Source organism: Hordeum vulgare, chromosome 4H (genome assembly GCF_904849725.1).
Source record: "Hordeum vulgare subsp. vulgare chromosome 4H, MorexV3_pseudomolecules_assembly, whole genome shotgun sequence".
Classification (NCBI taxonomy): domain Eukaryota; kingdom Viridiplantae; phylum Streptophyta; class Magnoliopsida; order Poales; family Poaceae; genus Hordeum; species Hordeum vulgare.
Window position 1 is genome coordinate 6,360,374 of NC_058521.1, and position 23,965 is coordinate 6,384,338.

Consider the following 23,965-nt stretch of genomic DNA (forward strand, 5'->3'; position numbering starts at 1 on the left):
ACGTACGTACGCGGTAGCCACCGACGCCACCGGCCGGTTGGTTGGTTGGTTGGTCACACGCAACGCGAGCCCGCCGTCGGTGCATGCGTTCCCGCCGTCGGTGCACGCACTCTGCATGGCCTTGGCACCACCAGCGACCAGACCAGCGCGCACGCCAGTGGTGCGCGCACACGTACGTACGTACGTATATAATTGGCGGTACCCCGCGCGGGCCGTGCGCGCGCCGGGCGTGCCCCGTGTGGTGCATCTGTATCGGCGCGTTCATGCATGCACCGGGCACCAGCCCCCGTCGCTCTCCCACGGTGCCGTCCAACCCCAAACCTCTCACCCATATATACTCGATCTGATCTGGCCAGCCGTACGTACCCTTAACTCCATGCGTGCGCGCATGCGTTTTTCATGCCGCCGCGGTGCATGGTCACCATGATCGATTCCGGCCGGTGCGTGCACCGGGCAGTAGCCAGCCAGCCCCTCTCCCTCCCATAATCATTGAGCGCGGCCTGTCCAGGCAGACGGACGGACGGACGGTCGACGCATGTGGACGTGGGTGACATCCATCCATGCCGGTACAGCGACGCGCACGGCCGTTGGCACGCAGCGCTCGGTCCATGCATGATCGATACACGGCCGGTGCCGGGTTGGTCTGGGAACTGGTGACCGGTCGATGCGTGTGCGCGCGCGTGTTTGTTCGTCCGCAGCAGCGGCTGATCATTCGTCGCTTGTGCCCGGCGAGAAATCAATGGCCGCACGAGAGAGCCGAGCGCGTGGTCACCGCCTGCGCGCCGCGCGCGTTGCCGGCCTCGCCCTGGCACATGCATGCCGGACCACCGGGCTAGCCTGGCCCGTCATCGTTCCTCCACGCGCGCGCTGTCGCTCCGGCGCCGTACGCGCGCGAGCTCTGGTCACCGGCCGCGGTCGATCGGTACACGACGGTCGGTGGCGACGGGGCTGGGTTTCTTGGGCTGATGCAGCTTTCGACAGCGCACGGCCTATGTTACTGAATATTGATACCTATCGGTAGCCTAGCTAGCAGCGTTTGTACACTTTGTCGCGCTATGCATGGACGACCTGGATTCCGGCCATCCCACGCCTCGCGTCCCACTCGTACGTACGTACACGTGATTCCTTTGGCTCTGTGTGGTGACTGGTGAGTGAGTGGTGACCCGAGTGAAAGTTGCTTGACCAAACGTACGTGTGGCGCCAGGTCCCGGATTGGATTTGATTCATCTTGCATCATAGTCATCACCCCGAAAGATGCGTACTTGTTTTCACATTGCAAGTGCGTAAGAGCATCTACAACCGGGCTTTTTAAAATTCAACAACATCGCCTTAAACCCAGCCCAAATCTGCTTGACTCTTATAGGATGCTCACACGCATCCGGCCCAGCCCAAATATGTGTGACGGCCATAGGATGCTCACACCGATCATGGTTGGACTGGGGTGGTAGCGGAAGTTCTGGCTCCGCGTCGTCCCTCGTCGCTCAGCTTCAAAGTGCGGAGTACAAGGCCGTCACGTCCGTGCAGCTCCGATCGCTCTCCCCCCTTCTCGGCCCGCCACCCACTGCGTCCATCTGTGCCTTTTGTTCCTGCTCGAGAGGGCGTCCCTCGGCTACCGCTGGATCCTCGTGTCCGCACAGGCACCGACATGGGCTACACTCCATCCTTCTCCATCCTTCTCCATCATCATTCCATTTACTATTTTATTCAGTATGAAACTAGTATTGTCTAGCATGAACGATGCTCTTTTGGTTGTGCGATGACTCTTAGTTTGCTAGTAAGTGAATTATGTCCATTTGTTGATAAGGGCGTTGATATTCGTACATGCATGGGCTGCATGGATGTGGGTTTTCAAATATAAGGGAGATAATTGCGGAGGCGACAAAATGAAAGGCAACCGATCACGGTGCATGGACGTACATGGGCTTGTCCGTGGCCTTGTGAGGGACTGAAATAGGTAGGTGTGGTTGTAGATGCTCTAAGGATCTCATATAGTGCCCTTTTTATAGTTTGCTTACTGTTTTAAACTTGTTTTTAGGGCAACTAATAGGAAATTCCTAAAAATTCCATTCCTCAAAATGGTTAGATAGATGTCCATATTTCAACGTTGAATTGACATAAATGTCCAAGAAACAACTCCGAACTTAAAAAATGTCTATAAGGTACAACCTTCAACTTTAAATACCGTGCAATTTTTAATACTGGTTGTACTCAACTGGTTTTTGGCCAGTCAAACTGGTGACCAATTGACCCACCAAATCAGCATCCACATCAGCCGCCATGTCATTTCGATCAAAAAATAAATGTGTGTAGAATAAATCGAAACAATTTTGTAAAATCAACACTACCATGCTGGCCTATCTGAAAAGGTTTCACACTTAGTTGAAAATATATTTTAAAATACAGTCAAACTACAAAATTCAATTTCAGACCCTTTTTGGTCACATTTTGACCAAACATTAAAAGTGTCTATAGAAAATTTGAATAAGAATAATATATAAAATCAGGAATGCCATGCTGACCAATCTGCCAAAGTTTCACACTTACTATATGAGGAATTGCATACTGAACGAAGACTCTCTCAGTTCCTAAATACAAGTCTTTTAAGAGATTTTAAGGGACTATTTTAACGTTGGATGCATTCATTTGAACAGTACTATATCACAAATTGCGTAGTACCTAAAGCCGGATTGTACTATTCTCCCTTCTCCAAGTTTTACCAAATTTTCTCGTCACAAGGTTTTTATTCTTCAGAAGGCAATTCGTGCAAGGCATGCATAGTGTATACGGAGTATTTTCTTCATTTCCCCCATAGCAGGGCCAAAAAAAAATAAAAAATCAGAAGCTATGCCCAAGGCCGGACGTACAAGCCCAGGGGCCAGGCCCATCAACTACCTCCCAAAAGGGCCCATCACAACCCACCCCAAACGCTTGGACGACGAGCATTACCACACTGGTCATCCCCCGTCTCCGTACTCGTCTGCTCCGTCGGCCTCCGAAGCTCCGCGGCTCCAGGGTTTAGCTAGGGTTCTGCCCGCGACCACCCCCGCCGCCGCAGCCATGGCCGGCGCCGGAGAGGACGACGCGGCGTGGGAGAGGGCCATCAGCGCGGCCGTCAAGAGCGCGCCGCTCTCCCCCTTCTCCGCGCCCAAAACCCTAACCCTCGACGGCGCCGTCAAGTCCTCCACGGGCCGCCTCCCCTCGCCGTCCCTCTTCGACCGCTTCCCCTCGCTCGAGGAGCTCTCCGTGGCCGGCGCCCGCCTCTCCTCGCTCGCGGGCCTGCCCCGCCTCCCGGCCCTCCGCCGCCTCTCCCTCCCCGACAACCGCCTCTCCGGGGCCGGCTCCCTCGCCGCCGTCGCCGAGTCCTGCGGCGGGACCATCCGCCACCTCGACCTGGGAAACAACCGCTTCGCCGCCGTCGAGGAGCTCGCCCCGCTCGCGCCGCTCGGGGTCGAGTCGCTGGACCTGTTCCAGTGCCCCGTCGCCAAGCTCAAGGGGTACAGGGAGAAGGTGTTTGCGCTGGTTCCCAGCTTGAAGTACTTGGATGGTGTCGATGCCGAGGGCAATGACCGTCTGGAGTCCGATGAGGACGAGGAGGAGGATGAGGAAGAGGACGAGGAGGGGGATGAAGAGGGGGCGGAGGACGGTGAAGGGGAAGGAGAAGAAGAGGACGGGGAGGAAGAGGAAGGAGACGAAGAAGAAGATGGCGAGGAAGGAGATGAAGATGAAGAGGAAGGCGACGAGGTGAGATTTCTCTTCTAATTCCTCTGCTCTTTAGAAATCTGTATTGGTTGGCATTTGATAAAATGTTCCTCATATGATGTACTCCGTATTCAATAACCTTCGCATAGCCGACAACTAGTTAAACGGTTAATGAGTTGTATCGGTAGCGGTATGTCGGTATGCTACTGCACTTCATCCCCCAGGGATTTCTTTTGAACAACGAACGTTGCTCATGGTGGTCAATAGAGAACACATAATCTTATTGTTATGCCATGGTGCCCTGTACAATCTCATTGCTTATGTGATTGAGTTAGACATGATTTGGTTTGTCATTTATACACATTGGGCTTCCAGTGGTGTGGTGTCTGTGTGTTGTTAACTGTAAGTCGGGCCATTTGTTTATTTAGTTTGTTTAGTGTTGTATCTCAGTATTCATGGTTACATCTTGAGCAGACCTTCGTTTTAGTATAAATCTCTTCATTTCCTGAAAACTCAGTATGGTGGTAATACTGGTATGATGTACATCGAAATGAATTTCTAAAGTGACAATTAATCTGTCGACCATTTAACAATGTGTGGTCAAATGCCAAAAGGCCAAATGGATGGTTGCATTATTATCGGAGTCAAATATGGTTAAAATCTGTCTTTTCTTCCTCTTTCTTTTGTGACTTCATAAGAATGTAAAGCAAAACCCACAAATTAGGTTGTTGCTCCACTAGGCTGTATTGTTTTCCAGTGCATTTTGAAATTTAGTTAATACAAAGTAGGACCCATATTTTTGCATTCATTTTTGTCTGGCAATCTGCAGTATGGTCCTAGGATTTGCTTTCTCTTCTCCACTTCTCTGTACTTTTGTGCTTTATTTAGGACAACTTCACAGTTCACTGGCTATTTGTATAGTTTCTACATGTTTGGTTAAATTGCTGTTTGTCCAATGTTATACGTTGCGATCTGTGTGACTGTTACTTTCTTGTTTGTCTTAAAAAAAGGTCCCCTGTGCTCCATATGCTGAATTATAGTACGTAGCAAATAGCAAGATTCCTGCTTCACAGCCACTTTTACATTTATTGTTTTTTTACACAAAAGGCATGCGCCCTGCTTTTCAAGCAACCGAAACAGTGTGCCGCTGCCCGCTGGGGATACCAGCTACAAGATTAAAGACAGAAAACACCAAAACGGCATTACTATACCCCAGCAACACCACTACAGTTCTCAGCATCTCAGTCCTTGAACACAAAGCACAGACTGACCAAAACACAAAACACCTAAGTAAACTCCCTCCTCCCAGGGGATGCTCTATTACAAGGACGTGCAAGAAGATGCTAGACAGAGAACTTCAAATTAGCACTGCAATCTTCACACCACCTTCTTGCACATCTCAGTGATCAGCTTGAAGATTAGCTGCCTCCCGCAGTCCTAAAGAATGACCAATTGCTGTAGTAAGAAAGTAACATGATATGAAGGATTAGTATGTTGGTGAAGGATTTTCTTGTAAAAAACCATGCGATTGGGTATTCCGTAGCACCCAGCAAGCAGCACCACCCCCTTGCCACACCAACTTGGCATAATTATCCCCTCTAAACAGCACCCCAGCAATCACATGCTCAACTGAAGTTGGACATGAATCCCCACACCATAGTCTCATGGATGACAGCCTAGACCAGAACAACCATAGGACCTTAAGCTTATACAATTTGGGATCTGACGACAACGCAAGCACACAAACGTTGTGCCTATTTGCTCTTCTTCAAAGATGGAGATGTTAGGCTCAGTTTGCAGGCAGCTCTTGTTCATTTTCAGAATTTACATCTTCCATTTTCAAAACTAGTAATTCTTCATCGGCTTCCCTGCATCCTCGTTAATAATTGCCCCAGTAATCGTCCAGCGGGCAACAACTTAAATTTAATTTGTTGGTTATATAACTTGTACGCCCTAATTAATTGTATAATAGCACACACTGCATTCTGCTTACTGCTCTATGCTTGTCAGCTAATTCGGTTGTGCTATTCTTAGGCTGAAGATGAAAAGGATGAGGGCGAGGACGACGAACCGGATTCAGGCGTGGCCGAGAAAAGCGAGGTGACCAACGGAGACAAGTCTGCAGGATCTGCCCTGCCAAGCAAGAGGAAAAGGGGCGAAGAAGATGCCGCTGCTGGAGACAACTGAATGTGGTGGTCTCGGTTGAGGTTTGCGGGTTCGTCTTTGCACTCTTTTCAGAGGTTTCCGTGCGGGATATTTGGCGGAAGCAAGATTGGTAGTTGTTGTCAAAGGGTTTTCTGAGAGTTTTCAATTTTTATTCAGGATGTGAAATTTCTGGTGCTATAAATCATGCGTTGACTCGGATCATGAGGATCGTTCATGGTTGCAATGTATCATCTCGACCATAAGAGCCACACGTAGGGCTTGTGCCGCATTGTTTGTGCGGGAGTCGGCTCTCTATGCAGTGTAGAGGACGACTGTTGTGAACAAGTGGCAGTTTGGGCATGACATCATTGGTCGAGCCCCCCATCCAAAAAAAACTCAACTGTAGTTTTTGATCTTGAAATTGAGAGGAACCATTTTTGCTGGCATCTGCCAACTACTTTGGGTTTGACCGTTTTGTATTACAAAGCAATCAAATACAGCCAACAATAGGTGTTGGGACAGAAGCAACACAGTCACATCTAAAAGAAACAAAAGAGAAAAACAAAAAAAATACCGACAATGGAAGAGAGAAAAATACCGACAACGACGGATCGACAAAAACCAAAAAGCCTCGCGATGATCTCTCACCAAGTTTCAAGACTCCGAAACACCGGTATCAATCAACACATCCAAAAGGAGAGACGAGAAGGGGGGAGGGGGGGGGAGGGGTTTATCTAATCGTCTTTGAGGCGCTCTTAACAAATGGACGTGAAATAGCGGTCAAAAGACATACGATACAGAGGCTTGGTAGAGTAAAAAATCTTGGACGGCCGGCGAAATTTTTATGGCGGGAGAAGTTGGCGCCATCCGCCCCACTTCCCGCCCCGCCGCCTCCTCCTCCTGCCCTATTTATCGTCCCCCGGCAGCCACGGCCGCCCTCATCTCCAACCCCGACTCCTCCCCACCTCCTCTCCTTCCATCCCTCGCCGCCGGCCACCGAGAGCCCTCCCGTCCGTCGTCGTCGCGATGGCCGCAGCCAACGGCACCGGCGCCGACCCCGTGCACGAGCCTCCCCACAAGGTCGCCAAGACGGCGCCGCTGCTCAAGGTCAAGAAGCTCTCCGACAAGGCCGTCCTGCCGTCCCGCGGCTCCGCCCTCGCCGCCGGCTACGACCTCTCCAGCGCGGTGGAGACGGTGGTGCCGGCGAGGGGCAAGGCGCTGGTGGCCACCGACCTGAGCATCGCCGTCCCGGAGGGCACCTACGCGCGCATCGGTGAGCCTCCTCGTCCTCGGTTCCTCGGCACGCGTGCCGGGTGTTTGACGAAATGCTTTACCTTCGTTCGTCTTCGTCTTGCCTGCAGCGCCGAGGTCGGGCCTGGCGCTCAAGCACTCCATCGACGTGGGCGCCGGGGTGATCGACGCCGACTACCGCGGCCCGGTCGGCGTCGTGCTCTTCAACCACTCGGAGGCGGACTTCGCGGTGAAGCCCGGCGACCGCGTCGCGCAGATGATCGTCCAGGTGATCGCGACGCCGGAGGTCGCCGAGGTGGAGGACCTCGACGCCACCGTCCGCGGGGAGGGCGGGTTCGGCTCCACCGGCGTCTGAGCTCCGGTAGATAGTTGCTCTGGAGAAGTGATCCGTTGTTTAGGATGGTGGTGGAACCCTAGGGTAGGTACCCGCCGTTCGATGATGGTTGTGCGTCTCATATCGTCGAATTTGATCTCGTGATCTCTTCCAGTTTAGGTTAAAGTTCATGTTGCATCCATGGCTATTCCTGCTTGTTGCCAATGAACTCCATGAGAATTTCCAGTCAGTCGTGCCTGTGTGTATTGCAGACCTTCTGAATGTGGAATGTCTGAAAAACTGGCTCAAATCAACCTACGTGCAACATTTCAGAACTCCCATTGGGATGATCAGATTTCCAAAAAAAATACTGCCATCAAGTTCCTTTGAATAAAAGGAGCCCGGAAATTCTTGTGCTATCGAACACCCCTAATCCTACGCATTTTCTGTTCTTGAATTTTGAGGATCTTTCAACTCAAACAAGGCTCACAACATTCTAAAAAATGCAAGAATGCAAAAAATATATAGGGGTTGCAATGTCATCTCCATTGGAATTCAAAGAAATTCGGTTTGCTTGACTGCATCGTAGAAAAAACAAAGGGTTGTTTTCACAAGGTATGGTGTCAAAAAGTCTACAGCTATGTGGTTCACAAGGTAAAAAAATATAAGAGGCAACACGATAGTAAATGGTCACAATCATCACAGCAAAGCTTACTACACATGAGCGCACAGGAAATGAAGCTCTCATTTCTTACTCCACAAACGAACAAATTGATTGTTGGTTCGAACAATTCGGCTTGTCAAGCTAGTCCTTCTCTACAGCTAAAATAAAATAGTTGTACACAACAAGGGCAGAAAAATATCACATGTGCGCTGCTTGATTTCTGGTAACTCTATAAACAGTACGCTCACTTGACCAGGCACAGAAACATCATCACAAGGCGCACTCAGTCTCTTCGACAGACGGCATTTTCCATTCAACACAAAGGCATGATTCTATGCTACAAAACGGGCGACGACTTTCATCCCCAGCAACCTGTCTGAGTTGGCCAACCATTCTCAACACGCAACGAGGAAGGCACAACAAGGAGAGATCACACACGCGGGGGCTTCAGACTATCTTGCGGTGTCCGCTGAAAGCCCAGATCTGGAAATTCCCAACAAGCAGCAATTTTTTGAAGGTTAGATAGGATGCTGGAGTCGACTAAAGTTTATTTTCGTTTCACTTTCTGTGAATGAACGCGTATGGGAAATGCTAAACACAAGAATTTGCCGGTCTCTCCATTAGTAACAAGAATAATACTCCCTCCGTCCCAAAATTCTTGCCTTAGGTTTGTCTAGAAATGGATGTATCAAGATACTAAAACGTGACTAGATACATTCATACCTAGACAAATCTAAGACAAGAATTTTGGGACGGAGGAAGTACCTCATTGAGAGGGAAAATTTATCTATAACCCACTGACAAGTACTCATTGATAAATAATGAGTAATGGCAATGTGCACAGCAAATGGTACTCACTGAGAGGGGAAGTTTGTCTATAACCCACTGATAATGGGTGTGGCAATGTTAACTAACAATCAACAAAGCAATAGCTAAACAAACAGATATTGCGAATTAACAAAGACGTACCTTTTCAGTATGTCAATGTACCACAATTTGCAAGATCAGTTCAAATTATGGACCGAGTAATTAATTTGGAAATATAGCATATAAGATGTCCTATGTGAAAACTTTGTCCTACAACTGCTAGTTCCTTTCTAGTCCAATTTTAGTGTAATGGCATAACGTAAACTTTGTCCATCAACAGTTCATGCCATGAAGCTGATCAACTAGTCCACAAGATAATTTATTTTTCATATCAAAAGCAGATCCCTTACCTTCAAATTTTTGTCCCAACTTCCTGTACACAATGCACTCCCATCGGATGACAGCCCAAGGCAGCTTATACGGCCTTCATGAGAGTTTTGGAGAGTTCCCAAGTTAAGCACCACCTGAGTTGTTTTTAAAAGTATTCACAAGTCAACCACAGTTAGTATAGGCAATATAAAAAATGGTTGATGCATGATATGAGGCAGACGTTCTATTATGTAAAGTTTTTTGTGGACAGTGGACACTCTCTTCCTGGTCAATTATAGGGAGGAAACTGAAGGCTCCCAAGTCACCAAGGGGTCTGAGTCCAAAAAAAAAAACATGGCCAAAGGAGGCGCCGAAAAAAATTGACAATTAGTTGCGGCTCAAACCACAAGGTCACAACCATCAATAACTAGCCTAGCCAAACAGAATGGGTACTGCACTGGCCACTGGGGATCAACTGATCAGGTCCGGAGGGTTCTAAACAGCACAGGATCAACTTGCAGTAAAGCCTTGTGTTGGTAGCTTGGTGCAGTCTAAACTCTATTCTCTAAAGCATTTTGGCCTATAGCAGGAATCTACAAGGTGATCTGCAACAGCACACCCAATGCATGAATTGCATGTAGAGATGCTGCAGAAACTAATGCCATAAGATGGGGCCCATGCTACTTAAGTAGACATAGGCAGATGCAAACAATGCTTTATGTGTTACTGTCATTTTCTGAGCCATATGTCAAAGGGGAAATGCAGCTAGTTCTCTGTAACTGATATTCTTTTCCGATGTGATTAATGTTCACTTGATAATTACAGCTTTACAATCACATCCAAATGGCTAAATTATTGTTGGACTGTAATGTAGTCAAACTTATGCAATTTAAAGAACAACCTGGTGGTGTTACTAACCAGGCTTGGCATTTCTGAGCTTTGATCTGACTTTTCTATGCTAAATAAATTGTACAGTCAACCTATGTTTCCTTTCGATCAGTCTTATTTTTTACATGTCTAGTTTTCGTCCCATTATCTAAGCTGTAACCAAATTCATGGGAAATGGGTAAAATGCACACCTCGGCAAGAAGCGTGTCCCACACATAACAGTCACCATTAGAGTATCCAGCAAAAAGAAGCCTCCCTGATATGGAAAAGGCGACGGATGTAACAATGGGGAGTTCATTATCATTTCTGTCGGGCTCCCGATTGTACACTTGAAGTTGATGCCCTGTTCTCATGTCAAATAATCTGCATGTACCATCATCTGAACCAGTACCAAACCTCTGACCATCAGGGAAAAACTTGACGCTGTTAATGTCTCCCTCATGTCCATGATATGTCCGAACTGCGCGGCTTGCAATCCTGAGATCCCATAGCCTTACAGTTGTATCACATGAACCCGAGACAAACATATTCGTGTTTAACGAGTTGATGGACAGACTGAAAGGGATAAAAAAAGATCAGAACACTATGAGTATGAACATAAAAAGTATAGCAACTTATAAAGTTGTGACGCAGGCATGCGGCCACGTTGCCAAGATATCACATGAGCTACTTGATTAATAATTAGACCATTGATGATCTATATCACCAACAACTGACGGAGAAGTCTCACTGACCAAATGCTGCATGTGCCACCATGCAATAACATTTCCTATTGATTATTAGTTTATTACTCCCTCCGTAAAGAAATGCAAAGTAGTGATCTAAACGCTCTTATATTTCTTTACAGAGGGCGTAGACTACTAATCACAGCCAGCCCTTAAAAGTGAACTTGCCACCGCAAAAAGGTAAAACATATTCTTTCTTTACAAATGCGGCCCAGTCAGACAAGGTGTAAGATTAATGGGTGATGCTTTCAAATCAAAACCATGGAACTTTGTTCAACTTAACATAATCGATGAAACTTGAACAGTCACATTGTTTTGGTCATAAAATAAGAAACAATATACCACAACAGTAAGCATGATGACAAATTGAATGTCATAAGAAAAAGATAATTACCTTAACACATCAGCTGTATGCCCTGATGGAAATTCGCCTCCAAAGATTGATATCCTCTGGCCAGTAGTAACATCCCACAGGACACACGTTTGGTCACCTGAGCCTGTAATCAAGCGGGTTTCCTGATCCGGGACATACTGACATGATGAAACATAGCCTTTGTGTCCAGTCAGTACTCTTGATACTGGCATGTTCCCATCTCTGTCTACTTGTGAGCTAAGGTTGAATATAGAGCATGCACTATCAAGACCGCCACAAGCAACAGATTGACCATTGGGTGCAAAGGCACATGTCATCACCCATGGACAGTGTAGCTTTATGGCATGTGTTTTCTGACTCGTTAAAGCATTCCATACAATTAGTCGTCCATCTTGTGAGGCACTAACTATCCAGTTCTTCTCAGGAGTCCAATCCAGAGAATATACCTGTGTCGAGTCAGAGTTAGTACTTAGTACTACTAGTTAGAAAAGCATGAAGCCATTAAACATTTCAACATAAGCAACTCTGTGAGGTGTGTCCTAGAAAGAAATCCAAATTTCTCAACAAACAAAGCAAATTGACGGAGCATATAGTTAGGCATGATAGAGCAGTTCGAAGGACCAACCGATCACAAATTCTTAGTACCAGGGTTCTTTCTGTAAATTACGATGCTCTAAAAATTGATAACAACCCGCATACCTGTTCTTGAAACTCGAGTTCATCTACACAACATATTTTTTATTTCAGTTGGTGTCAAACAATAACATGCCCTCAATAAAAAGAGGGTTTCACACAAAAGGACTAAAGAACAGCATAGCGGCTATTTCAACATAAAACAGAAATAATTACCAAGGAAATCCTACTATGGAGAGGGATTAAGGCTGTTTAAATCAAGCCACATGGGTTCACCAACAGGCTCAATCTTGAGCTGCGGTGATTGCAAGTGGCACATTCCATGTGGGGCATCAAGTGATGGATTGCAACTTGCATACATGCATGTATGCGTGGTGGGCAATCCGCTCAACGCAAGTTCTACAGTCTAAAGTGGAGTAATTACGAATTTACGACACTCGCATCATACTTGGCCCTTCTTCACTGCAATCTAGTTATATCAATTAGTATCTCACAGATTGTTAGTGTTCGCACTGAAGCTTTGGTTGTACAGTTCACTCATTTACGTGGGGATGGAACAATGGAAGGAACAGATTCAAGTAGACTGCTAATACCCATTTCTCACTTGGATTTAAGAAAAATTCTAAATCATGTAAATAATCAAAATTGCAATTCAACCCAACTACACATTCTATCCATAGGCATGATTACCTGATTAGGAAAGCAGAGCCAAAATAGTAAACTAAGAACCATGGCATGCTAAATACTTCAGTGCATCCATAATTTCATGAGAATTGGCTCAAGCAGACCAGAGGTTTGATATGTTGCTAGATAACACTGCAATTTTCTTGGACCATGACAGCGATAACAAAATCCTTATAAAACATAGAATTATGCCCAACGACCCCGAGAAGTCGAACCATGGGTACTAGCACCGAGAGCTTTTTATTTAATATAAAAAGTGAGGCACCTGCGGAGGCGGCGCCTCGAACGCGGGTGGGCGAGCTCACAGGCATGGGCTCTAGCCAACTGAACACTGCCCGGTTTCCTTAACATGTAAAATTATGCGCGACGACCTTGCTGTCATCTTTCCGGTTACCGCCATGAGTATGGCATAAAAAGACAAGTGTGCCCCGATTCTCCTTTTGCTTTTGGCGCCAGCAGGCAGGATTCCTCCGCCCCCATTCCATGAAGCTATGTTCTCTTCCACTACAATTCAAGTTATTCCCACCACCATTCCGAAGCTAACTTCACGCGGTAGTCCAAAAGACTGTGTCTCAACTCATGACAAATTAGGGCAAAACAGCAGCCACATCAGAACAAGCACTCATCCTCTCAATGTCAAGGTATCGTGCGACCGGAGGGAGCAAACCCCATCCTCATCCAGGTTAATTTCTTTACATTGCAGAAGAAGAAGAGGTCGACCCCTATGTCCAAATCCTATTCTCGGCAATCAACCTCGGTTATGAATTGCTCATACTACCAACTACCATTTCGACAACTGGGGTAACAACTGGGTAAATAAGCGTGAGACCTCACTCATGCCTAGTTAAAAATCGAACTCCCCTGTGCCGAAACGGAGGCAAGAGGCGGAAGAAGTGAACCGAGGAGCGAACCTTCCCGCTGTGGCCCTGCAGCGTGCGGCAGCACACCAGATCCGTGGGGTTGAAGCTGACCGCCGTCCGCCCCTGCGCCTTGGAGTACTTCTCAACTGCACCCACGCCCCGCCAACACACACACACACACACACACAGAGCAGCCGTCAGCCAGTAAGTCGGTCAGCGACGGTTCCCCCGAATCCACAACCAAGCAAGCAAACCCTCGAGGGCCGGGGCCTCACCGTCGGTGTCGAGGAGCGTCTGCCGGCGCTGGCGGAGCCGCTCCCGGAGGGAGTTCACCGAGGCCGTCGCCGCCGCGTGCTTCTCCTTGAGCTCCGCCACGGACGCCATCAGGTGGCCGGCCGCGCCGCCTGGGCTCGAGGTTCGTGCGGCGGTGGGGATCTGCTCTCTACTTGGCTCTGGGCATGGAGGGGGAGATCCAATGGCTGAGCCGAGCTGGCCGTCGCTGGCGGCGGCGGCGGCGGCGGGAGAGGCGAAGTGGCCGGCGACGACGAACTGACGGGAGGTGGGATGGGTGGGGGTGGAGCTGTTGGGGACGCGTTGGGTTTTGGAGTTGTATGCTGTCACCTACTGCTCTCCTGAATGACATGTGGGCCACGGCGCAAGGCCCACTGGGGAGAGTTGGCACAACTTGGGAATGGGCCCACGACGAGAGTGACCGTTGCCCGATGCCCGCTTGAAGAGGTTCTACTCTCTTCTCAAAAATTACTCAAAAAAGAAAAACTCTCTCTTCTTAAAAAGAGAAGGGAAATTATTAGGATCACCCGACGAATGACGATGCGTGCGTCTACCGTTTTCATGGTCAATGTATCGCTCATGATTTTAATCAGATAGCTAGGATGGTTTTGCGACGAGTCATTGTTGCAATCTCTTTCATCGCAAAAACGGATATGTTACGGGATCTAGATCTGGCTCCCATCCAAAGCAGTGGTCGCCCGTGCTCCTTTCGAGCTCTCGCGTTGCTTGGACCGCCACCACGGGCGCTCGTCGTTGGCAGCACACCGACTAGGTAGCCGGCATAGGCGTCGTCGTTGCTGCCCGTCTCCACCATGTACTTCGGTCGTCGTGGTGCGCTCGAACTCAAGTTGCATCCGCCGTCCCAGGGAAGCACCGGAGTCCCCTCCCCTCTCCACCGTGAGGAGTTGTGTTCGCCGTCATTTTGCCATCTCAAGGGAACACCAGCCTTTCTTCCGGGCGACGTGGTCACTGCTTGCTGCTCGCTACAACGAGTTTCTGTAACAAAGTCTTTGTTGCAAAAGTAATTATAACAGGACTTCTGTTAAAAAAATCCAACAAGGCCTCTGTTGCAAAAAAATAATATAACAAGACATATGTTGCAAAAAAAATATGCAACTTGATTTATGTTGCAAAAAATTCTGCGATATGTTGTAAAAAAATCTGCAACACGGCATGTGTTGCAATGGTAGAAGGTGACCCTCGGTCACACAATCCGTCCGATCCGACGGCTCGCAAGGTGAAAAAGATTCGTCGACCGGCGCGTAGCAGCTTTCAAAGGAAAAAAAAAAGGAAAGAAGAAGAAGAGTGGGAGGTCTTACTCTCTTTTTTCATAACTGCATATCTGATTCACATAATTCACTAAAAAAAGTGTACAACAATGTCATTATGCCACCAGAGCAAGCTCGTCTTTCTTCCTGCTCTGGCCGCTCACCTCCCTTACTCTCCTCTCGCCGCGATCGCGTCGTCGCGGCCTCCGGCCATACTGCACTTGGGTGAGTAACCATCACTGTCTTCCTTCAAATGGTTGGCCTCAAGAGCACTAGACGAGATGTTCACTAAACTTTTAGCATCAACCAAGACAATTGATTCTTGTAGCAAAGCTAGGATCATTTTTACCATTCTTGATAATGAACATAACTCAGCAAGTATAGTTTTGAGTTCACCAAGAGTAGTTTTTCACCATTGTCATTACCAATAGTCACCCATTTCCTTCCAAACAACATTGAGACCTTTCAAACAATATGATCCTCTTCAACACATCGCCACTTATACCTCTCTGAAGATAAAGTTTGTGGAAATATGGATTCTTCTTTTCTGAGTATGAGTAACTCTATAAGTGACTCGGGGTTTTGAGGAAACAAACGGTATCGTTAATGAGAAGGCACACCAGAAAATCAAATGTTGCTACTCGTTAGAACAGAGCCTTTCCAAAACATTTATTATGCAGTCATGGCACATAATCTCTTCTTCGTACAAAGGAGCAGCTTAAAACTCCTGCAGCAGCAGCTGCTGCACCGTTTGAGCAAGGCTGGGCTCGCTCTTGATGCTGTCGATCCATCTAGCGCTGATCCGCACCCTCTCGAGGCTCTGCTTCAACGCTCTTTCGAACGACGGCTTCACGCGAGTGGCAAAGAACTGGGAAACCTCAGCAGCTTTCTCCTCGGAGGTGAACTGATCATGGAGGTTAAGCAGCGTATGAGATGTGTTTTTAGCAGCTAAATAAATGGCAGAATACGAAGAATTTCGAACGGAAAGGATTTGTTTGGCGTACGTACCGGTGAAACGGTAGAATTAACGAAGTCCGATATGAGTGAGCTTGATGGCCAAGTCTTGACGACGTGATCCCAGTTATCCTGCATGACGATGCAACATTTTCTAAACATCCAACGTAACCGAATGGTGCAGGATCAGGCATATGTAGCAGCATAGTGCTAAGAATATTTTTAACTCTTTAAGTGCAGTTTTGAACATTGACTAAAGTGTAACATTTAAACCATTCATTATTCATATTAGAAATGTACTGTAGTTAAGTAACTCAACATAGGTGGTCGTTACACCTTACAACTCTATTGTCTGTCAATGCACAAAAGCAAATGTATTGAGCACCAACGAAAGTGGTTAATTTTGCTTTTGAACATTTTTTATCGAAGATTTAGAGCTTTTAATGGGCCTCATTTCTGGGCATGTCCATTCATGAAACAGATAAATGTCAAGTGCATGCATCCTACGCCTGATGAAAAGCCACACCATTTTCTCCAAAGAGTTTTGATGAGGGCCCCGTAACCGGATCCGGGGTTTCCCGAACGTACAGATCTCCCCGGGACCATAACATAAATAGCCTAGGCAACTTGCCCTGCAACTATAACATACCTTCAGCCAGGCCCATGCAGCTTCTCGTCCTTCTAAGCTAATACCACCAAGGACATAAAATGCATCTTGATTCCGTACCTAACAAGAAAGAGACAGCTTAGAGTGGCTTTCGTATGTTTAGTTGGCACGGAATATAAACTCCTTTCATCAGCAACTGTAAGTTTGCACTGAACCAATCATTCATAATATGTCAAATAGAAATAGTTTAGAGTTTAACCTCGTCTGTAAGCATAAGGTTCAATGCCTCAACAACAATATCCTTGTCCGGGCATGAAGACAGCGAGCCTAGAAGCAAAAGAGTAGTTACAGGATGAACCAATTTATCACAGAGCTGAGTTGTGTTGCATAAGTTAGTAAGTTAAAAAATATATATAACGCACCTAAGATACGAGACTTCTCCTGTGCTTCAGATGTTTCCTTGTAGATTTTCAGGAGAACATCATAACCAGCTCTGTTTGAGGTACTCACGGACCGCATCACAGCAAGGTATGCTGCCTAGAAATCATCGCAGGTTAGATACAAAGAGGTAAAAACAGTAGTAATAATCTACTTCCTCCGTTCCTAAATATAAGACCTTTTAGAGATTGCACTATGAACTACATACGGATGTACATAGACATATTTTAGAGTATAGATTCACTCATTTTGCTCCGTATGTAGTCTTCTAATGGAATCTCTAAAAGGTCTTATATTTTGGAACGGAGGGAGTACAATACAAAGGAACAAACATGACCTTTCTATTGTCTGGAGGCAGAAGGGGAGTTTTTCGGTCTTCTAAGAAGATATGGAAACGCCGAATTCCCTCATTTATAGTCTCTTCATGCCCGAGCTTGACAAGGGCAATCAAGAGCAGTGATCTAAGCATTACATCAAGATGGCTCTCACCATCCTTAGGATCCCAGCCTACTCTTCTGAAATGTGAAGTGCATGAAAGTTTTAAAATTGTTGCACCCGGGAAACAGAAGAAAAATTGTAATGAATAGAAAATCACACACAAATATATTGAAAATAGGTACAATATTAAGCTTGTCGGCATACTTGGCAGCTAACAGAAGAAGCTTGATCAAAACTTGTTTGATATCTCTAGACAAGTCAGGAGTAGCATCAGTTGATATTTTATTAACGCTTAAACATACCTGTGAATAGAGAAAATACACATGTGATTATTATAATCTTGAAAACAAACATTAGTCACATGCGTAAAATGAAGCCACGAGGCTATGGATTCAATTGGAGGTGTAAGGTTACTTACAGAGGTTACATGTGAAAGTACAGTATAATCAGACTCATGACGATAAGCATTTAGTAAACGAAGCAATGATGTCAGTGTTTGTTTGCAAGCAACAGAAAGAGCATAAGAATCTTCCACAACACCTACAGAACAATTTATTTCATTTGTCAAAACATTTTTTAAATATATAGAATAATGTATCTTAAATCATATTGTCTTTACCGATCATATCCATTAAAGAGAGTTTCTTGTCTTTTATTGCATTTTCAAGTCCGGCTGCAAGTTCATCATCATACTTCACTCTATAAAATCCAGTTTGATCAATGTTCAGTTTGATCCAGAAATTTTGGCCACTTTGGGAGGCTGCAAAATCTTTTATATGCATCCTATCGGTCTTGCCTTTCAACAGAAACTTCTTATTCACATCATAAGAGCCACAGCATGCTGTCATAGGAACAATCCACATGCCAGGACCAGATGATCCATCAGACAAAAACTGAGCCTGAAATAAAGAAATGGTAATTTATATTTAGGAATTGCTTGAAACTAAGAAGTAGCTTCATTTCCATCAGAGTTAATATTGGTTTAGAGAGATTGGCTGCATTTGAGAATATAAAGCACATATAATACTCCAACATCCAAGAACCATGTGCATTGGTATGTACTACTCCCTCCATAAAGAAATATAAGAGCGTTTAGATCACTGAGGGAGTACATTCTAACAGCTTTACTGATATACTCTTTATTTTTCCAATGGCTTTACTGATATGCTTTTTGCAATGACTTTACTGATACAATCTCTATATTTCTGATTGAACAGATGATCATACATAAAAACAAACCCCAAAAAGGACAACACTGTTCACATTTCTAGTCATTGTTATTCTGAATTTTTTTATTAAAGTACCTTGCATGTTGGTTCTAATGTGTTCCGTGGTCTATGTGAGACTGTGTAGCTAACAAAAGAATGAAACAATGGTAGATGATGTGGTGTAGGTAGATGGCCCTGGACAGAAAAGTGTGACGCCCAACCAAGAGGAGGCTGCAGCACAACAAGAGCAGGGGAGAAACTTGGGGAGAATAATTTTGGGAAATAACTAACTTGAGAATCAAAAAATATCTCTAAGAGATTTAAACAGCTAAAAATAACTAGGGATACTTAGGGCTTGTTTGGTTCTAAGCCTTGCAATGCCACACTTTGCCACACATTTCTTGTCAAAACTTGCCAAAGATTTTAGTTCAATAAAATGGAAGCCACAAGTTAGAAAGCCTAAGGGAATCTTGCCACACTTTTTGAGTGTATGTGATGTGGGACCCTAGTGTGGCAAAAGGCATCTTGCCTAAGGTGAGCCTTGAACCAAGCACCACCCTAAGTTGTCAAACTTGCCTAAGCTTTGGTCCGGTAACCTTAGTCACAAACTAAACAGCCCCTTAGTCATGGCCTGTAGGTCTAGCCGCCCATGACAATAAGCATGCGACTAAAGGTACCAATAGAAAAGGGACGGCACTTCAGTGCGACGCCGCGTGAGAGACAGACATCCAGCTGTGCCAGCGCGAGTGTGCGTCCGCATCAAGCCACAGTGCTAATCACAGGCAGCTGATCAACAATGCATGGCGCGAACATTCTCCCATTACAATATCCGTAGATAAGAGGTCCTAGAAAGAAGCAATCATGAATTCATGACCAAGTTGCCAATCCAAGTATACTTTAGATAAATTCATAACAAGGGGAAAACATAGGTCATGCATGCATATTTATACCCAGTTCTCCATGTATAGTAGTAAGAAACAATATGCAAATGAAAAATCTGTCCCAAAACCTGCTCGAGCTCCAAATCTTGCCCATTTAGTTTTGCATATATAACAGGATATCCTTGTTGCTTAGTCCATGTAGTCATCAGATCCTTGACAGGCTCCCCAGTTTCCTCCTCAAGAACAGCCCATAGGTCTTCGGTTTTAGCGTTTGAGTATGCGTACTTCTTTATGTATGAAGCCAAAGCTTTCTGGAAGAGTAAAGAATCACAAAGTTGAAACAATCAGAAAACTGTTTATACTAGGCAACAGAGCTAGATAGAACAAAAATCATAAATGCAATAGAATTAATCATCCATATTTAACACACGAAACATCAAAGTTCAAGCTATTCTTCAGCAGATGCACCACGCATGCTCATAATGGGGTCAGCAACACAGTCAAATCTAACAATTATAATCATCTTCAGTATTTTGGTTTCAGATTATGAATGCATCTAAATTTAAGATGCAGTGCATCAGAGTGGCAGCAGAGGCATCTCGCATCACTTCTTTAATGAAGAAAAAAAATATACATGCAAGGGTTCAGAAGTGGTACTGTACAATGGCAGCAAGCCACAGCAGCCAACACAGGAAACATAATGATGGACTACTGTAGCAAACAAGATTCCAATTTCAAGAAGAAACATTATTTAACCTGGAATCGCTCTGCACCAAGGTAGCTTTGTAGCATGCGAATGACAGAAGCTCCCTTGTCGTAGCTTATGGAATCAAAAATCGCATCGATTTCACTCGCATGGTTTACGTCAACCTGAACAAACAGGTCAAATAACCTAAATCACAGCTGACACAGTTGGAGATGCTAATACTGGAAGAATGATAAACAATACTTTACAACATTTTCACACATTTGGAGTTCAGTAAAACAATAATAAAATATAAGCATGGCATCAGAAGAATTCAAACAGACAGATGTTAAACGTCAGAGTTAATTCTTCGGTGGCCAGGAAAGGTAATGCATCAATCGTTGCTTATGTGTGTGCAACCCATCAACTTTGTAATATTTATTTAACTTGCTGTCATGATATATTTCCACATCCCTATTGCAAATATGTGCAGCATTTGTTGAAGTTGGAGCACTACTAGCAAAATCTGTTCTTACACAGAATAATGATCAAACAAATTGAAGCAAGCACTTGCACCGACTAGGAAAGAAGATTACCTCAATAGGATGAGACTCTGCAAGCGCATCCAGTCTGAGGCCAGAGGTTGTCTCATCAAGGAATTGTGTCCAGTTATTCCATTCAGGAAATATAGATTCCACAGCTAAATAACTCACCTGTTCAAACATAATGACTTGTTCAATAATAGGTATACACAACATCAGGTCAACATTAATAATTTCTCAAATAACGGTTATCAGATTGATTACCCACGAAGCGAAACCCTCGTTTAGCCACAAGTGAGTCCACCATTCCATGGTTACAAGATTGCCAAACCATTGGTGAGCCAATTCATGCGCGACGGTGATTGCTACCTATAGAACATATATGTAAATAAACAAAAGAGATTTACTTTGGAGAACATTCAAGTAAAACCCAACTGACTCACTATTAGTCAAAGAAACAAACGAACTTGAATGAAAAACAGCCGTAAACCTGTTGTTTGTTGGATGCTGACGATAATTGCTCATCATAAAGTAAAGCTGATTCCCGGTAAGTGACCAACCCATAGTTCTCCATAGCTCCAGCAGCAAAATCAGGGATAGCAATCATATCCAACTTAGGTAGCGGGTAAGGAGTGGCGAAATAACTGGTTATTAAACACCGTTAGAGATTCTGATCCAACTAGCACCATTTGTTGGCATGTCAAATTACTCAACATATCTGTTTTCTCGTTTAATGCTGCCTCACTTTTTATAAATATCTTAGAAGAAACAATAGGTTGGAAGCTTACTCTTTGTATAAATCCAGTGATTTGACCCCAACATCTAATGCAAACTTTCCTTGACTAGTCTTGCCAACTTGGGTATACACACGAACCTTGGTGCCTAGATAATATTATCAGGTCGATAGAAAATGTAAAAGCAGGGAAAGAAGGGCAGTAACGTAGCACTTTGAATGAAAGACACTAAAAGTAATGGTTTCAGGAAAACCGAGCTTCTACCTTCTAATGTTGAGCTCTCTATGTACTCAAATAAACCAACAACTATAGCGACCAGATATGTTGACATAAGTGGAGATTCCTCATAATATACAGTCTTCAGAGACCCACAGACTGTCTCCTTAACTACTGGCATGTTGGACAATGCTACCAGTTCAGCTGGAACCTCCAATGTTATCTTGAACTTGGCCTGAAGAACAGAAATACATATACAAGAGAAGTTACTTTAGGTGATGGATCTTAGACCTAGAAAGTTCTTAAGAAAAATAAAAGAAAACATGCACGTATATTTTACGCCTATATCAAAATTCAAACTGAATTTGACTGTAATGTTTATATTCAGATTTTAAGTACATTGAGATACTGTTGGTAAAATAACAACAAAGCATGTTAAACACCTTAAATGCAGGCTCATCCCAGCATGGAAAGCACCGCCGTGCATCAGCAGCTTCAAACTGTGTAACCGCCATGTTTCTTGCCTCCCCGTTGTACTCATACTTGCTGCAGTCAAATACCAGCACAAGAGCATGAGAAACACAGACAAAATATAAAGGAATAAGAGCAGGTGCATTCGACAGGAACTGATTATGCCCAAATACTCCACGTAACACGATTTTGTTCAAAAGGTCTAACAGAAATCTATGCATAATGGTGCTGGAACTAGGTACAGTGTTTGCAGCATACATTCCATCTCGGTTGCATGGTAAACAAAGATTCAAGGCATGAGACAGAAAGCTAATATTTCCTAAAATTCTAAACAGAAAAGGCAAATTAATAATAACATCCTACATCTGCTCTTCAAATCTGCCCATTCAGTCCCTTTATTCACAACATAATAAACTTCCAGATATTTGTTTTTCCAGTTTCCTATTTATTTTAAGTTATGGACACCAATACTAACAGAGTAACATTTTCCAATGATTGGTCTCCTGTTGATAAATACGACGTTCAGAATAGCAAAACTGAATATTGGATCATGGGGCATGAGAGGATCTCAAGATCATGATCCAAAATTCCAAATATCCCACGATCTTGCTTAATATCAAAGAAATGACTGTATCAGATAACGCCACTCATCACTTCAGCACTCTAGGTATGGAACTGACAAATCATGGTCCAGTGACATAGGTTGCTTCCAAGCACACAGCTCATCACTTCAGCACTCTAAGCATGGAAATGACTGTATCGCCGGTAATTGTTCAACACCTCATGTGCACGAGAGACTAGCCATGGGAGCGTCCGTGTAAGATGGATCGGATCTTGCCCATACCATCATCATCTCAGAAGGATAAAGGACGACGATGTACCTCCTGTAGAAGCCCCTCATCTGGTCGTTGAGGGTGCCGGTGAAGTCCATGGCGAGCACGCCCTCGCCGAGGGGCAGCTCCCGGCCGAACCCGAGGACGAGGATCTCATCCTCCTCGAACTGCACCACCTCCGTCGGCGCCCAGTCCTGCAACGCAACACCAACACGGCCCTGCCATGAGAACCTGACAGACAAACAAACAAGAGATAGACCGGAGGGCCTGCCTCGAGGTGGGTAAGAGGGCGGGGCGGGTGCCTGGAAGCGGATGGAGGACCGGTCGACGGCGAGCTCGGCGGCGTTGAGGACGAGGAAGCGGGTGGGCGCGGACACGGCGACGGCGGCCGACGCGGAGCCGGAGAAGGTGCAGGCCGCGAGGTCGGGGCGGAGGACGAGGTCGTAGCGTAGGGGCTCGGCGAATCGGGGGAGGCGGGACTGGCCCCTGAACTGCTCCGGCGACTCCGCCATTGTCGGCGGGCAGATCTGGAGCGGAGGGGTTGAAGGCCGCGGTAGATTTTTCTGAACACAGTAGCTTCTTCTGACTGCTCTGTTTTGGGCGTAGATATTGGTGAAGGGCGTGGAACTGAAGTGGACTACAGACTGCAGAGGACACGTCTACTCATCCAACAAACGTTCGCTGGCCAGTAGTCACGAGCGCACATACGAGCATCTCCAACCGCGGCGCCATATAAGCGTCGTCCTGAAAAAATAGCGGTTTTAGCGTGTGCACAGTCACTTTAGACGCTCCATCGGAGATGGAAAAATCACGCGCGCGGTATAAGTGGTTCAGCGTGCGGGATGAAACGGCATCGCGCGCCGCTTATTTCGTGCGCCCGCTACCGCGCGCTGCACGCTCGAGCGCCCGCGCCGCACCTTCTCCTACACCCCCCTTTTGCTCCACCCACGCCCCGCCCCGCCTCACAGCCGGTGGATTCGCCTGATGG

General features: G+C 45.8%; 4 protein-coding genes across 4 annotated transcripts; 2 read left to right on the forward strand and 2 right to left on the reverse strand.

The window, feature by feature from the left end:
* The first annotated feature begins 752 nt into the window (after positions 1-752).
* LOC123447026 (acidic leucine-rich nuclear phosphoprotein 32-related protein 2-like) lies at positions 753-6,066 on the forward strand. The gene is made up of 3 exons (XM_045123581.1): positions 753-3,741; positions 5,734-5,914; positions 6,022-6,066. Exons 1-2 carry the CDS (start codon positions 2,845-2,847, stop codon positions 5,884-5,886), a joined length of 1,050 nt encoding a protein of 349 aa, XP_044979516.1. The 5' UTR covers positions 753-2,844; the 3' UTR covers positions 5,887-5,914; positions 6,022-6,066.
* A 715-nt stretch (positions 6,067-6,781) lies between these two features.
* LOC123447027 (deoxyuridine 5'-triphosphate nucleotidohydrolase) lies at positions 6,782-7,658 on the forward strand. Its single transcript, XM_045123582.1, has 2 exons — positions 6,782-7,117; positions 7,206-7,658. The coding sequence occupies exons 1-2, from the start codon at positions 6,871-6,873 to the stop codon at positions 7,448-7,450; spliced, it is 492 nt and encodes a 163-aa protein (XP_044979517.1). The 5' UTR covers positions 6,782-6,870; the 3' UTR covers positions 7,451-7,658.
* Positions 7,659-8,134: 476 nt separating this feature from the next.
* Positions 8,135-14,032, reverse strand: LOC123447025 (guanine nucleotide-binding protein subunit beta). Its single transcript, XM_045123580.1, has 6 exons — positions 13,687-14,032; positions 13,463-13,557; positions 11,256-11,680; positions 10,328-10,691; positions 9,290-9,403; positions 8,135-8,555 (listed from the first exon to the last, which is right to left on the reverse strand). Exons 1-6 carry the CDS (start codon positions 13,793-13,795, stop codon positions 8,520-8,522), a joined length of 1,143 nt encoding a protein of 380 aa, XP_044979515.1. The 5' UTR covers positions 13,796-14,032; the 3' UTR covers positions 8,135-8,519.
* A 1,359-nt stretch (positions 14,033-15,391) lies between these two features.
* LOC123447024 (aminopeptidase M1-B) lies at positions 15,392-23,683 on the reverse strand. Its single transcript, XM_045123579.1, has 19 exons — positions 23,280-23,683; positions 23,026-23,171; positions 22,117-22,219; positions 21,722-21,908; positions 21,512-21,605; positions 21,214-21,367; positions 20,988-21,092; positions 20,778-20,894; positions 20,253-20,366; positions 19,625-19,807; positions 18,027-18,306; positions 17,826-17,947; positions 17,612-17,709; positions 17,307-17,484; positions 16,954-17,068; positions 16,791-16,858; positions 16,574-16,651; positions 15,979-16,056; positions 15,392-15,874 (listed from the first exon to the last, which is right to left on the reverse strand). Exons 1-19 carry the CDS (start codon positions 23,487-23,489, stop codon positions 15,689-15,691), a joined length of 2,616 nt encoding a protein of 871 aa, XP_044979514.1. The 5' UTR covers positions 23,490-23,683; the 3' UTR covers positions 15,392-15,688.
* Positions 23,684-23,965: the final 282 nt, after the last annotated feature.

What these genes read in the sequence shown, in the direction of transcription:
- LOC123447026 (XM_045123581.1), top strand. Translation starts at nt 2,845, where the DNA reads ATGCCCAAGGCCGGACGTACAAGCCCAGGGGCCAGGCCCATCAACTAC. An exon ending in ATGAAGAGGAAGGCGACGAG is followed by an intron (nt 3,742 to 5,733) that starts GTGAGATTTCTC and finishes TGCTATTCTTAG; the next exon opens with GCTGAAGATGAAAAGGATGA.
- LOC123447027 (XM_045123582.1), top strand. Translation starts at nt 6,871, where the DNA reads ATGGCCGCAGCCAACGGCACCGGCGCCGACCCCGTGCACGAGCCTCCC. An exon ending in GGGCACCTACGCGCGCATCG is followed by an intron (nt 7,118 to 7,205) that starts GTGAGCCTCCTC and finishes TCTTGCCTGCAG; the next exon opens with CGCCGAGGTCGGGCCTGGCG.
- LOC123447025 (XM_045123580.1), bottom strand. Translation starts at nt 13,795, where the DNA reads ATGGCGTCCGTGGCGGAGCTCAAGGAGAAGCACGCGGCGGCGACGGCC. An exon ending in GACGCTCCTCGACACCGACG is followed by an intron (nt 13,558 to 13,686) that starts GTGAGGCCCCGG and finishes GCGTGGGTGCAG; the next exon opens with TTGAGAAGTACTCCAAGGCG. An exon ending in TGCAGGGCCACAGCGGGAAG is followed by an intron (nt 11,681 to 13,462) that starts GTTCGCTCCTCG and finishes GACTCGACACAG; the next exon opens with GTATATTCTCTGGATTGGAC.
- LOC123447024 (XM_045123579.1), bottom strand. Translation starts at nt 23,489, where the DNA reads ATGGCGGAGTCGCCGGAGCAGTTCAGGGGCCAGTCCCGCCTCCCCCGA. An exon ending in ATGAGGGGCTTCTACAGGAG is followed by an intron (nt 22,220 to 23,025) that starts GTACATCGTCGT and finishes ATTTGACTGCAG; the next exon opens with CAAGTATGAGTACAACGGGG. An exon ending in ACCTTATGCTTACAGACGAG is followed by an intron (nt 16,652 to 16,790) that starts GTTAAACTCTAA and finishes CTTTCTTGTTAG; the next exon opens with GTACGGAATCAAGATGCATT.